This window comes from Danio rerio, chromosome 25 (assembly GCF_049306965.1).
Source record: "Danio rerio strain Tuebingen ecotype United States chromosome 25, GRCz12tu, whole genome shotgun sequence".
NCBI classification, from domain to species: domain Eukaryota; kingdom Metazoa; phylum Chordata; class Actinopteri; order Cypriniformes; family Danionidae; genus Danio; species Danio rerio.
In genome coordinates, this window is record NC_133200.1 from 5,561,475 (window position 1) to 5,575,892 (window position 14,418).

Consider the following 14,418-nt stretch of genomic DNA (forward strand, 5'->3'; position numbering starts at 1 on the left):
TATTAGTATAGTGGAAAGGTATTTTTCCTATTCATTTTTCCTGTAGGTATTCTTAAAGGTGCCATGTTAGTTTGTTCTGTGATATCTACATGGTGGGTGGGTTGGAATACTTATAAAAAATATCCAAAATGGATTTTATGTATTTACTTATAACCAGAGGAACTATTCCTAGTATAAAAGCTCAATTTGACCATATTTGGAATGGTCATGAATATTAATGAGCTCTGCTTTGATGTGGCAGCTTGTCAGTGCCTGCTTTCCAAAAAACACACAAACACAGATCGTGATGAATCTCAGCAAGAGCTGAGTGGCATGACACATTGCAGAAGTCTTCACGTGTTTGTTCTTTCATCGAAAACATATGCTGGAAGTTTCACAATATACAATAAGCTAACAAATTCAAACAAAGCTTAGACCATTTCAAGGCACGCTGAAAACATTTATAATCTATATATCCTGCATTTTATGTTCTGACATGTTATGAACAGAAAGCTGGCAGAGAACCGCTCCTTATTAAAGCCCATTGCTCCACACTAGTGCGACCATTCAGTTCTGTCTGCTTACAAACGTATAGAAAACATTAAGACATGACGTGGCTGGTTGTTTTTCAAAATAAGAGTCCTATGTACACAGTATTATAAACTTAGATAAACTTAAAAAATAAGGGAATAATATATGTAACCTCTTCAAAAGGGGCCTCTTCAAAAGGGGGCCCCGTCAATAATCCCTGCGTGGGGGCCCTCACATCTTGCGCTACGGCACTGCCTCTAGTGTTTGTTGCTAGAGCCCCTTTAGAAGTCAGCGGAGTTAGGTTTACCTGCATAGCACTTTGCTTGCGGGCCTCTGTTAAACTCATCCCCCTAAGCTTCACTCTCATCCCGGACGAGCCCCCACATGTAACCCAAAAGTCCTACTGCACCAAACCCGGTCTGAGCTGGGATCGAACTGACGGTTGTGTGCATGGGAGTTGGTTGCTCTAACAAGGAGGTTAAAGACCATGGCCTCTAGCGACTGTCGCTAGAGCACCTTTAGAGGTTAAAGGAGTGAGTTTTACCTTTATAGCACTTCGCTAGCTGGCCTTCATTTCGCTCACCCTTCTAAACCTTACTCCCATCCCATACGAGCCCCCACATGTAACCCACCGGCCCTACTGCACCCAACTTCTGCTGAGCTGGGATCGAACCAGTGACTCTTCGTCTTCGCATGCTTCAGTTGCTCTAACAAAGAGGCTAAAGAGCATGGCCGCGTCTGTTTCTATAGTATCTTTAGAGGTCAGAAGAGTGAGGTTTATCTAGTAAAGGAACAAATAAAATAATCAACGATAAATCCCAAAATAATTGATCTTAAGATAGAAAATGTTCACTTTACAGATAGAACATGCTCAAACTAATTTTTGAGATTTTTTAACACAGTGTTGTTTTCCAGGACCTGTTAAGAGAGCTTATATTTTGTCTCATTGTGATAAAAAAGATATCTATGATATTAGAAAAAGATTTCTTTCATATCCTGTTAATACTAAATGTAAAGAAGTGCGCTAAAGAATATCTAAGGTTAAAATTCAATATTGGTGAATCAAATGTAGGCCAGTTTTGTAATTTGTCTTTGTAATTTAGATATTGAAACAACTAACACTTGTTTTCCCAATGTAAAGAGGTAAAGATTTTGGGACGAAGTATTAGTTTGGATACAACAGAAAATATCTATAAGACTTGTCTTCTCATGGGAAATTATTAAGTTTGACCTAAAACATAAGGATAAAAGGATATCTTATATAATAAATAAATTGATGTCATTATTAAAATTCTATATTCATAAATGTCATTTTTTTTTAATTCCCCCAAGACTAGTGGTGTTTAAAGAAGAGTTTGTGATATATGTGAAGACATTAAGAGAGATGAAAAGCCAAAAAGCAAGATATTATTATTCATCATTAAAGGATTTTGGTTTCATATTTTGAGAACTTCTACTCCCCTGCTACTTAAGTTTCTGTAGCATTTATTTTTTGTTCATTTTTGTTATTTATTCATAGATGTTGTATTATTAACGAGGATGGAAAGAGTGTGAATGTATGCAATTTGATTGTTTTCTCAGTCTTTTGTGTAATTCTAAAAAGTATTAATGCCTTTCTGTTACTGTTCAAGCAATAAGAAAAAAAGAAAAAAGGAGGAAAAAAAGCTTAATTTGTCCCGGAACACTCCGGATCCGGCAACTGAAATCTTAAAATCTTGTTTCCGATCCCCCTCCCTCCTCAACAGCCCTCCTCCCCCGTCTGCTGTTCACTTTCTGTTTCACTTTCTTCCACGACTCCCCTCTGCCATCCAACAACGGGAGGAGTGTTAGAAGAGTAACATTACGCTACTTTGGCATTGCAAGACATCAAAGCATTGCCAACATTTCTATCCGGTCTTCGTAAAGGGGAACTGGAATTGCAGAAGGAAACAGAATCGACTGCTACAACGGTCTTCTGATGCAGAGGTGTTTCGACGACTTAAGCTCATCTCCTGCCTAAATGTTAGTTTCATCTGAAACTCTTTAGAACACTGGTTTACCCATTAAATACGTCGCTCTGTAAAGATTTGAGTCAGATTAAAAGCAATATTTTGAGTTCAAATCATTTTAAGTAGGTAAAGCTCGTCAGTTCCTCAAACAGCGTGAGAATGAACTGCGGTCTTCTGAGTGGGTTGAATGAGCCAGGTAAGAATTCACAAACTTTCTTTACTGTTTTCGGCTTTTAAATAAAGTAATCTCTATTTGATATGTGGGTTCGTACACACCGGGAGAAGGGTTGCCACCCGTCCCTTAAAATACGGGATATGTCCCGTTTTTAATCAGTATATACGGGACAGGTTTTGTCATTTATCATTCCTGGAAAGCAGCTTATATGCAAATCATCCCACACGCATTTTATGTAGATGCATCATTTCCTACTTTTGATTGGGTAATACTTGACGTCATTGTTAGTTTGATTGGTCTTTGTCCTGTGAGGAGGGCGGGTCTGTCAAGTCTTTACAGAGAGTAACAGTAGATGCTTCTTCAGGTAAACCCCCCAGGTAAATTGATATCAACCAAACTGCACGATTAGTCAGAGAGCGTTCTCTGTGGCTCTTGTGGGTATGGCAGACGTTTGCCCACCCTACTGAAATAACTTGTTTTAGCTGGTCTTCTCCCAGCATGACCAGCTAAAACCAGTTATTTCCAGTTTAAACCAGGCTGGTCAAGCTGGTTTTAGCTGGTCATTTTCCAGCCTGACCAGCTAAGACCAGGCTGGAAATGGCTGGAAACCAGCCTGGAAGTGGCCAAAACCCCTCTGAAACAAGCCTGGTTGACCAGCTAAACCTAGCCAACCAGGTTAAGCTGATTTAAGCTGTTTTTTTCAGAAGGGTGTGGAGGGCGGTTCTTTTAAGCAGAGTCTGTCAAGTCTTGACAGAGAGTAATGACAGAGCTCACAAAAATCAAAGCACAGTCAGACAGTTCTTCGTACCCCAAATCTCTCCCGAAGCAGACATGGTAATGACAGTGTAATCATTGTCAACAATATTTAGGTTAATTGATAAATAATGCAAAGAAATTGACCCAGTCTGTGAATATCTAGCTGGAGTTTTTTTTTTTTTTTTTTTTTTTTTTGTAATTTACTGTTTTCTACATGAAATAAATGTAACGGAGGCCAGCTAGTGTGTGCTGTGCAGGTAAACCTCACTCCTCTGACCTCTAAAGGTGCTCTAGTGACAGATGCTAGAGGCCATGGTCTTTAGCAACCGACTCCCATACGGAAGGTCGTCGGTTCGATACCAGCTCGGAGCGGGTTGGGTGGTGCAGGACCGGCGGGGTTACATAAAGAACAGTCTGTGAAAAAAATAAAAATATGTGTATTTATTATTTAGTGAGTAAAACCATGCCAACAAATGAAATCACAGTGAAATGAATGGCTACAATCAAACTTGATCTCAGTATTAGATTTGGCCTGGTTTTCACACACTGGGTCAAATATTGTAATTTGTAAACATTCTGTAATTGAAATGCAAGTGAATCTTATTCCAATGCAATATTATGATTTGTTTGTTGAGGTTAAGTCAGGCACATAAGCATTAATTTATTACATGAAGTTTTATATTTAATACATTAATAAACAGCAATATGCCCGTGTAAAGAAAATCAACTAAACTGTAACTTTCCATATTTTTAAATTATAAATGTGCTATATGAAAACTTTACTGGCTAATGTTTGTAGATAGTTTATGTATGTGCTGTTTCCATGTTTGGATAGATGTTACTGCAAATAATGACAAATATTTTAGCCAAAATCTGTTATCAATTTCACCTAATATTAGGTTCAGTGTGTTCTCCTCTAGGTTACAGCAGCTGAGTTAACTCAAGTGTACCACACTATTAAACATGACATCAGCTATATCAGTGCTGCAGAGTTGTAAAAGAGAAAGACTGACTGCATCTGTTTACACAGATTACAATAAAAGACAGTTTATTTTAATGTCCAAGTGTTAACACTCTCCTGAAAACATATTTTAAGCTGTGATTGGGGATGTGGCCACCCCTGCAGTATGCGTCCCTTATTTTTTTTTTTTTATTAAAAGTGGTAACCTTAGTTTGGGTAAGCGTTAATAAATTACAAGAAATGGAAAATTTAATGAATAATATTAATAATTCTAGTTAAACTTCGGCCACAACTGTGTCTGATCTTGCAACAACCCTGTTTTATGACCAGAACAAGACATATTTATTCACAGTGTTTATTCGGATGTCAGACCAATGTTGAAACAAAACTATACAAGAACAGCATTTCAAACAGATTTTAAGTCATTCAAAAATAACTGAATTAGCCTAAATTCGAACTCGCTATCCTTGCATGCTGATCTGGAACTCTCACCACTCCACTACACCACTTGAAGGGTCAACTCTCATTTTTTTTTCCTGTCAGACCGTTTATACATTTACATTTACATTTAGCCATTTAGCAGACGCTTTTATCCATAGCGACTTACAAATGAGGACAAGGAAGCAATTTACACAACTAAGAGCAACAATGAATAAGTGCTATAGGCAAGTTTCAGGTCTGTAAAGTCTAAGAAGGAAAGTATTAGTAGTATTAGTATTTATTTTTTTTTTGGTACAGTTAGTGTGATATTCAGAGAGGCAATTGCAGATTAGGAAGTGAAGTGGAGACTAAATAATTGAGTTTTTAGTCGTTTCTTGAAAATAGCGAATGACTCTGCTGTTCTGATGCAGTTAGGGAGTTCATTCCACCAACTGGGCAGATTGAGCGCTAGAGTTCGGGAAAGTGATTTCTTCCCTCTTTGGGATGGAACCACGAGGCGATGTTCATTCACAGAACGCAAGTTTCTGGAGGGCACATAGATCTGCAGAAGTAGGAGCAGATAAGAAGGAGCAAGGCCAGAAGTCACTTTGTAAGCAAACATCAGAGCTTTAAAGGGTCACGAAACACCAAAACACATTTTTTGAGCTGTTGACAGTGGTATATGTGTCCCACACTGCTAAAAACACTATTAGGACACCTATATTTCACAAAAAAGTGTAAATTGGTTGTTTTTGCGTTATTTCAAGCAAATTCGTACTTCCTGTTTGAAACGAATTTTTGAAGCTGCGTCACGGTCATGACATAATAGCGTTGTATTCCAGCGTGCAGACTGGGCGTCTGTGCCAGAGTGTGCCTTATTACGTCTTACAGTGTGATGCATTAATGCATGAGTTAGGCTTGGTTCAAACCAATCAGCGCGCTCTATTGTGCAACTTCATTAATATTCATTAGTGTCACCGTCTTTACACCACAGAGACGCCACGTTGTGTTGGCAAAACAAGCGTGAAGTGTTGCTTTTACAGTTTGCTGCCATTAAGTTTCGTTTTCATTTTCTCTCTGTGAGAGCTTATCTGGATCACGTGTGGATTACAGTGTACGCGACGCTCGACAACAATAATTTACGTGTCTAAGGGGGATTATTGTTTACCTGAGAGCTGTTCTCATCTGCAAACGCTGAAATCCGGATTCCGGATGTAGTCTTCTCTTCATAAAGACGCGGCTCTAGTTGCTGGTGATTGTCCTGTCTCTACAGATTTGGTAAGTGAGCGACCAGTGCTCTTTGTATATTCAGTTTGTTCGTATCAAATAAGTTAACTATTGCATTGAGTGCAAACATGTTAGCACCGCATTTTGTGACCGGAATAACACACGCGGCTTTCGGACGCTACCTGCCGTGTGCATCTAAGTTTCCGGGAAATGCGGAGTTTTTTTTCCGTCATTCGCCGTGCGGTATCAAACATTGCATGAAAAATACACGCTTAGAGCAGATCCTCGAATCAAATATCTCATTTGTCGGGAGGGGCATGAATGAATTCCCTGAATGAAAGAGCCGAACTGCAGTTAAAGTCCGACATTTAATAATTTGGCAAATAATTCGACTACAGATGTCCATGTAGGTTAAACACCATCCCTTTCTCCTGTGTATTTTGACTGAAACTCGCGCGTGCCCAAATAGACACTCCCACACCCTCCCACTTTAGTTTCTCCGACACTCCCCCCTAAACAGAGCTGGACACCCCCACTTTTCTGACTTTTTCCAAAGAAGAGGTGTGAAAACACCCTGCTGAAACGAGGGGGTTTCATGGCCCTTTAAATTTGATGCGAGCAGCAACTGGCAGCCAGTGCAAACGGACTAGCAGCGGAGTGACATGTGCTCGTTTAGGTTCATTGAAGACCACTCGTGCTGCTGCGTTCTGGAGCAGTTGAAGAGGCTTGATAGAGTTAGCTGGAAGCCCGGCTAGTAGAGAGTTGCAGTAATCCAGTTTGGAGAGAACAAGAGACACAAGTTTAAAAGTGACGTTGATGTATCTTGCACTTTCTGGGAAACTTCTACTGAAAGTGTGGCTCACTTATTTCAGGAATGTGCTTTTGTTCAATCCTTTTGGATTAAAGTGCTTTTAATCCAAAATGCTTTCATTATCCAAAATAATCTTCATCATCGTTTAAGACCTAATCAAAACACCTTGTTTTGGGTTTTACATTATTATATATTGGAAAGTTTTATATCTATAAATGTAAACCCTTTTTAGCATATTCAAACAAGAAGTATTAGCCTAGAGCTAAAATTTGTGCATATTGATTTGTATTAAATACGCCTGTTCATTTTTATGTTTATTACCCTCTCATGTCCCCTCATTTCTTTCATGCATTTGATATTTAAATCATAACTAATTGTTTAAAAATGAAATATAGTTTTTAGAGACTGTATTCTGTTTTATTCGTACTGTAAATCTTTTGTTATGAATAAATAAATGATGATGACGCCATGTGATGGGTCATCATGACTGTCGCAACTTTAAGCCACGAAGTGTCCAGATGACAGCTCCGTTTTCAACTCCACCCTCACCTGTGCGTGGCTAATCTCATTGATCGCTGGCTGTAGCTGTGCTTCATATTGAACACACCTAGTGACGCCCTTTATTTAGTCACGAGGCGATAAACGTCGACTGAAAACGCGAACAACAAGCAACAGCGTCTGTTGGATTGGTGATGTTGTTCTGCAATATTATTTTGATGTTCTATTTGTGTTATTCAGCTGTATTTATGATGTTATTCAGCTGTATTTGTGATGTTTTGCAGTATTTGTGATGTTGTTGTGCTGTATTTGTGTCAGTTCCTCTGAAGAGCATCTCAGTGGAGGTTCGGGTTCAGGATCATGTCGCCTCGGTCTCCTCCACTCTGCAGTATGTGAATGAGGAGCAGCGCCCCCTGGAGGCCTTGTTCGTCTTCCCTCTGCCTGCTGATGCTGCTGTCTGCCACTTCAGTGCCAAGATCGGAGAGCAGGAGATTGTGGCAGAACTGCAAGACAAGGAGACAGTGAGTCCAGATATTAACTTGTAGGATGCTGCTTTGCATATATTTTTATTTTGTGGCTCAAACCAAACTGTGTGTTGCAGGCGAAGGATCAGTATGATGATGCTGTGAGTTCAGGACAGCAGGCGTTTCTGTTGGAAGAGAGCGCAGAGAGTCCTGATGTGTTCAGACTGAGTGTTGGGTGTCTGTCGCCGGGTCAGAACGCTGCCGTCACCATCATCTACATTACTGAGCTCGCTGTGCAGGCCGACCAATCACTGCGCTTCTGTCTGCCGGCTGTTCTCAACCCCAGATACACACCAGCAGGTACTACAGCAGCAGTGGACACACTCTTTATTAGCAGAGAGAAGAGTGTGTGACTGTGTGTGTGTGTGTGTGTGTGTGTGTGTGTGTGTGTGTGTGTGTCAGGTTCAGATGCTGGTATAGTGTCAGAGATTTCATCAGTAAGTGGAGCAGCTCCCTACTCTCTGACTCTCAGTGTCCACGTGAGCTCTCCAAAGCCCATCTCCAAACTAGAGTCCAACTGCACTCTGGATCCTCTCGTGTTCCTCTGCTCTGACCACACTCAGGCTACGGTACTGTGTGTCTTGTTGTGTTTATGTGGATGTGTGAACAGTGCAGGTTTATCTGTGTGTCTTTATTATGTGTGTAGGTGAATCTGAGTCCTGGTCACATGTTTGATAGGGATGTTGAGCTGTTCCTGTACTATCAGGACACCCATCAGCCCTCTGCTGTAGTGGAGGCAGGAGTGGCCACTGCACCGTCAGGTAAGAGCTGCACAGAAATCTGGAGTTATGGGGTTGTGTGGTAAAGTTTTTACTGATTTATTCTCTTGTTTCAGACTCTCTAATGAGAAACCCTGTGGTCATGATTAGCTTGTATCCAGAGTTCCCAGAGGAAGTGATGTCATCAATGGCAACTCAAGGCGAGTTTGTTTTTGTGATGGACAGATCAGGCAGTATGAGCGGCATGATGCGTGGAAAAGAAGCACAAAACCGCATTGAAAGTGCAAAAGTAAGATTTAAAGATTGGTATTCACTTTTGTTTCTGTTGGCGTGTATTTAGATGAGACACTTGAATTTCTGTTCATGTCTCTCTGCAGGACACTCTGCTCTTACTGTTGAAGAGTCTTCCCATGGGATGCTACTTCAACATCTATGGATTTGGCTCTCGTTTTAAGTCTTTCTTCCCGTTAGTGTCTAGATCTTTAAAGTATCCATCTTGTTTTTGTTGTCAACACCCCCTGAATGCATTCTGCGTTTGGCTCTTCCTTCCTGTACCATAGCAATATCTTTTATAGATATTCAGATTTTCACCTTTAAAAAGTGTCAGCGATGACGAGGAGATCTTTCTGTCTTTGCAGTAAAAGTGTTGAGTACAACCAGGACAAAATGGATCAGGCTCTTAAAGAAGTAAAGGAAATGCGAGCAGACATGGGCGGCACAGAGATTTTACAGCCTCTAAAACACATCTACAGTCAGCCCTGCATCCCTGAACACCCCAGACAGGTACAACACCTCAACTACTCTTTGATATTGGTGTAAAAGCATAAAAATGATTTGTAAATCTGATGTTTGTCTTCAGCTGTTCATCTTCACTGATGGAGCAGTAGGAAACACTAAAGAGGTGCTGGATCTGGTGAAAAGTCATGCTCACTCTCACAGGTAAAGTTTTGCTGGGTTGGATCATTCAGATCCTCATCACTCATCATTTCCCTTCATGGGATGTCTGACAAGTGTCTAGATAAAGACATTGTGGTAAATCGCTAGATGACCAATCACTCTGAATAAGAGTAAGACAACAGGCCAATGAATGCCAATTAAATTTGCAGAGCTCAGCTTTGCAGCTGCCAGTGATTAATCATTAATAGAGTATATTAACTGGCGTGTGTGAAGCAAGTATTATATTTTTGTTTCAGAGCCTCTCATTGAGACTGAAGAGACCTTTTGCCACACTGACTTTTTATTGAAAGGAGTTTCTTTTCTTTTTTTCCTTCCGGTCCCCTGGACGTTTCACTGGTAGCTAAAAGAGCAGTTTTAACTAAAAGAGCAGAACCCCTAAGAAAGCAACACAGACGAAATGTCCAGGAACAATGCATCTTTTTAAAGATGTCCTTCTGACCGTGCATTCTGGATGTGGTGGTTTCCTCGCCCTGTATGACAGGCATGTGCACTGTATCACATGTCTGAGGGTCCAGCATGTTGAGCAGGTGCTGTAAGGCAGAATGTAGCATTAGGGTGCCTCACCCCTGCTGCTCCCCGCCAGTCGGTTAGCACATGGGCAGACCTGAGGATCACAGTGGGGGCTCATCTGTCGCTTTCGGGCCTGCGGACCTCTCACTCTTGGTCAGTGTGCTCTGTCCAAGCTTTGAGTGAGATTGCCGGTCCATCCTTTGGTATGGAGCAGCTAGGGGGTATGAGACAATTCCTCAGATGGAGCTTTTATTCATCTTTGCTTTGTCCAAAGCATGCAGGTTATCTGACTCTTTCAATACCAGACACTGCTGCGGGCCAGGCTGCTTCCGCTCTGCACACTATGGCCACCTATCAACGCTACCAAGCGGAGAAGCTGGCTGAGCTACAGGAGGGTGGTTCTCTTCTGGGCTTGATGCATGAGCTCTTCACGGCAACCTATTATGCTCTCATGACCACCAATCAGCCTCCTAGTGGTCTGTGAATGCAACCTCTGGCTAAACTTGGCAGAACCAAGCCTCCCGCAAGACCGAGTTGCCCCCGCCCATGGGGCTGGTAAAGCGTCCCTGAGACAGGCCACTCAGAGAAGAGGGGACCTGCTCTTTCCTTGGTGGGGGACCGAGGACTCAGTCCAATGTCAGTAAAATTGACAACAACTTCACTGCTGGCCTCCAGGCCAGTGGAACCCGAATTTTCAAAAAAAGAGAAGTTTCCTCTCTCACATGGTGCGCAAACCCGAGCCATGCCAGTCTGGGACACTCCGATGGTGCCATTAGCGCAGGCTCTGCCAACCTGGTTAGTGCTGCCCAACTCATCGCGGTGGCTTATACAGACGGTCAGACTCGGCTACGCGATACAGTTTGCTACTCACCCTCCCAAGTTCACGGGTGTTCATTTCATAAGGGTTGGGCTGTCCTCCTGGTGAAGGATGCAGTAGAGCTGGTCTCTCCTGCCGAGATGAAGTGCAGGTCTACAGCCCATACTTCATCATGTCTAAAAAAGAGCAGTGAGTTAAGACCATCCTTAGATCTGCAAAGACTGAACCATTATTTACACAAAATGCTGTTCAGGATGCTTACGCAGAACAAAAACTTCAATCCATCCGTCCTCATGATTGGTTTTCAGCAATAGACCTGAAGGACGCATATTTTCATGTCTCTATTCTTCCACGCCACCATCTCTTTTCCGGTTTGCATTCGAAGATCAAGCATGGCAGTACAAAGTTCTTCCTATCGGGCTATCCCTGTCTCTGTGGGTTTTTACCAAGCTTGTGGAGCGTGCCCTAGCGCTTCTTTGGCTCGCAGGCATTTGCATACTCTGTTGTCTCAACGTCTGGCTTATATTGGCTTTGTCCCGGGAACAATTGATTATGCACATAATGGTGTTTATGCACATGGTGCTCTGGCATCTTGACCAGTTGGGGCTTTAGGTCACCTGAGAAACAAGTAAACTCTGTCCCGTGCAGAGAATTTCCTATCTCGGAATGAAGCTGGACTCGATCTCCATGGTCGCGTGCCTCTTATAGAGGCGTGCCAGGCGGATGCTGTCCTGTCTGAGCACACTCAACAGGAGGCTCCTGGGGCATTTAGCATCTGCAGCTGCTATCACGCCGCTCAACTTATTTCAGAGCGAGAAGCACCGCCAACAACTCTAGGCAGTTTATATGCCAATGCAGCCGGGGTCCCCCAGCATCACGATTGGGTCCCCTGACAGGCATGGCGCATGGGCACACCGGGTGTCCATCACTCCGATGTGTCGCCACACCATCAGTTATTGGACAGATCTTGCTTTTCTATGAGCCCATGTGTGCCTAGAACAAGTATCCAGGCAAGTTGTCGTATCGATGGATGCCTCCAGCATGGGCTGGGAGGCCGTGTGCAATGAGCATGCATCTGCGGGTTCCTGGACTGGACCCCGGCTGCATTGTCATATAAACTGCCTAGAGCTGTTGGCAATGCTTCTCGCTCTCCACTGCTTTTCACTGGTTTTGGAGCAGCAACATGTGCTGGTCAGAATGGACAGCATGGCAACATTGACTTATATAAACTGTATGGGGGGTTTACCCTACCGTGGCATGTCTCAGCTCGCCGTCTGCTCCTCTGGATTCACACGCTTCTAAAATCGTTGTGTGGCATTCATATCCCGGGGGCGAGCTCATCCATGCAGCCAATGCGCTCTCATGGCAACTAGTGTCCCAAGGAGAATGGAGACCTGGTACAGTCCGGCTGATATGAGAGCACTTTGGGAAAGTCCAGGTCGACCTGTTTGCTTCTTTCGAAAACGCCCATTGCCAGTTGTTCTACTCCTTGACTGAGGCCCTCCTCGGCATGGATGTGCTGCCTCACAGCTGGCCCCCGGGCAAATGCTGGGGTTCTGTGCCAGCTACGCATGGTCCCTGATGGCGATCCCATATCGTCCCATATCATCACAATTGTAAGTCTTGTTCCCCAAATAGGGAATGGAGACGTGTCTCCAGCTGTTAGCTGAGTGATCAGCTCTTTAGCAGGCAAACAATCTAATGCTCGCTTCACACGGACCAGCTGATATACTCTGATAATGATTAATCGCTGGCAGTTCAAGTTTTGCCAATTCATTCGGCATTCATTGGCCCGTTTTCTTACTCTTTAGAGTGATTGGTCGTCTATCGATTGGTCGATCTCTCATAGTGTCTTTATCTAGACATGCCTCTGAGACGTTCTTGTGTCTCCAGATGTTTCTCATTCGGGATTGGTGAAGGTGCGAGTACCGCCCTCATCACAGGATTGGCCAGAGAGGGTTCAGGTCATGCTCAGTTCATCACAGGCAGCGAGCGCATGCAGCCAAAAGTAAAGCTCTCCACTGGACTTCACAGACACTGATGATTCCTAGTCACATGACTCAATGTCTCTTTCTCGTCTAACTGTATCAGGTGATGGAGTCTCTCAGGTTTGCTCTTCAGCCCATAGTGTCGAATATCTCAGTGGATTGGACACTTCCAGAAGGTGTTACTGCTGAAACAGTTGCTCCACCCATTGATGTGCTCTTCCAGGGTCAAAGGACTCTCATTTATGCCCAACTTAAAGGAAATGTGAGATGATTTATCGTACTTTAGTGTCCCTCAGTTGTTTAGATTGTAAAAACTATCTTTGATTGTAAATAACTCTGCAGAGTTTAGGAGGCTCTGAGGGATCAGTGACAGTCAAATACAACCTGAACAGTCAACCAGTGACAAACCAGCTGCACTTCTGCATCAAACCAACTGAGGAAACAGGGTAAACACTTAGAATCACATTGAATTCAGTGACATCTATTGTTGGCTTTTCTAAATCAGCAAATTCTACTTCTGTTTCTGCAGGTTGGTCGTCCACCGGCTGGCAGCTCGAACCATGATCCGTTCTCTAGAGCAAAAGGAGAGATCCAGCGCTGAAAGTGAGAGTCTCAGGAGCTCAATAGTGGAGCTCAGTGTTCAGGCAGGAGTGAGCAGTGTTCATACAGCCTTCATTGGCATTAATAAAGACACCAAACAGACTGTGAAAGGACCCCTGCAGCAGAGAAGAGTGCCGACATACGGTTAGTGCTGTGCTTGAATCTGCTTTGTTGTCACTTGACTGTTTGATGTCTACAATTGATTAAGATGTTTTTCAAATGTTCTTAAAGGAAGCATGATGGCAGAATAAGGCAGAGAGGCATTTAGATTTTCTGACAGATGTTTAGTGCTCTGCTAGTGACTAAATAATTGACTGTACTACTTTAGTATATTAAATGTTCATGGCAATGCAGTGGTGCAGTAGGTAATGCTGTCGCCTCACAGCAAAAAGGTCGCTGGTTCGAGCCTCAACACGGTCAGTTGGCGATTCTTTGTGAAGTTTGCATGTTCTCCCTGCGTTTTCCCCCACAATCCTTAGACATGCGGTACAGGTAAATTGGGTAAGCTAAATTGTCCGTAGTGTATGAGTGTGAATAAGTGTGTATGGATGTTTCTCAGAGATGGGTTGCAGCTGGAAGGGCATCCGCTGTGTAAAACATATGCTATATAAGTTGGTGGTTCATTCCACTGTGGCAACCCCAGATTAATAAAGGGACTAAGTCAAAAAGAAAATGAATGAATGAATTAAATGTTCATTTCCATTACATTTAAAAACCCTTCCAGCTGCAACCCATCACAGGGAGACACCCCCATTACACACTCATTCACACACATACACTACGGCCAATTTAGCTTACCCAATTCACCTATGGCGCATGTCTTTGGACTTATGGAGGAAACCGGAGTACCCGGGGAAAACAAATGCAAACACGGGGAGAACATGCAAACTCCACACAGAAATACCAACTGACCAGCCAAGGCTCGAACCAGCGACCTTCTTGCTGTGAGGTGATTGT

The 14,418-nt window shown here is 42.9% G+C and overlaps 1 protein-coding gene across 7 annotated transcripts in view; it reads left to right on the forward strand.

The window, feature by feature from the left end:
- si:ch1073-340j19.1 overlaps positions 1-14,418 on the forward strand; it is a 34,429-nt gene that overhangs the window by 8,195 nt on the left and 11,816 nt on the right. For 4 of the 7 annotated variants that reach the window (XM_009297746.4, XM_009297747.4, XM_021470604.3 and 1 more), the window contains exons 1-13: positions 2,429-2,694; positions 7,665-7,867; positions 7,948-8,170; positions 8,273-8,439; positions 8,517-8,631; positions 8,706-8,878; positions 8,967-9,055; positions 9,228-9,372; positions 9,449-9,528; positions 12,767-12,881; positions 12,965-13,123; positions 13,204-13,307; positions 13,391-13,605. In XM_009297746.4, the coding sequence (XP_009296021.1) occupies positions 2,658-2,694; positions 7,665-7,867; positions 7,948-8,170; positions 8,273-8,439; positions 8,517-8,631; positions 8,706-8,878; positions 8,967-9,055; positions 9,228-9,372; positions 9,449-9,528; positions 12,767-12,881; positions 12,965-13,123; positions 13,204-13,307; positions 13,391-13,605 (1,825 nt within the window). In that variant the 5' untranslated portion in view covers positions 2,429-2,657. Of the gene's footprint in view, positions 1-2,428; positions 2,695-7,664; positions 7,868-7,947; positions 8,171-8,272; positions 8,440-8,516; positions 8,632-8,705; positions 8,879-8,966; positions 9,056-9,227; positions 9,373-9,448; positions 9,529-12,766; positions 12,882-12,964; positions 13,124-13,203; positions 13,308-13,390; positions 13,606-14,418 lie in introns of those variants that run through there. The other 3 variants (XM_073942688.1, XM_073942686.1, XM_073942687.1) reach the window with 1 other exon arrangement.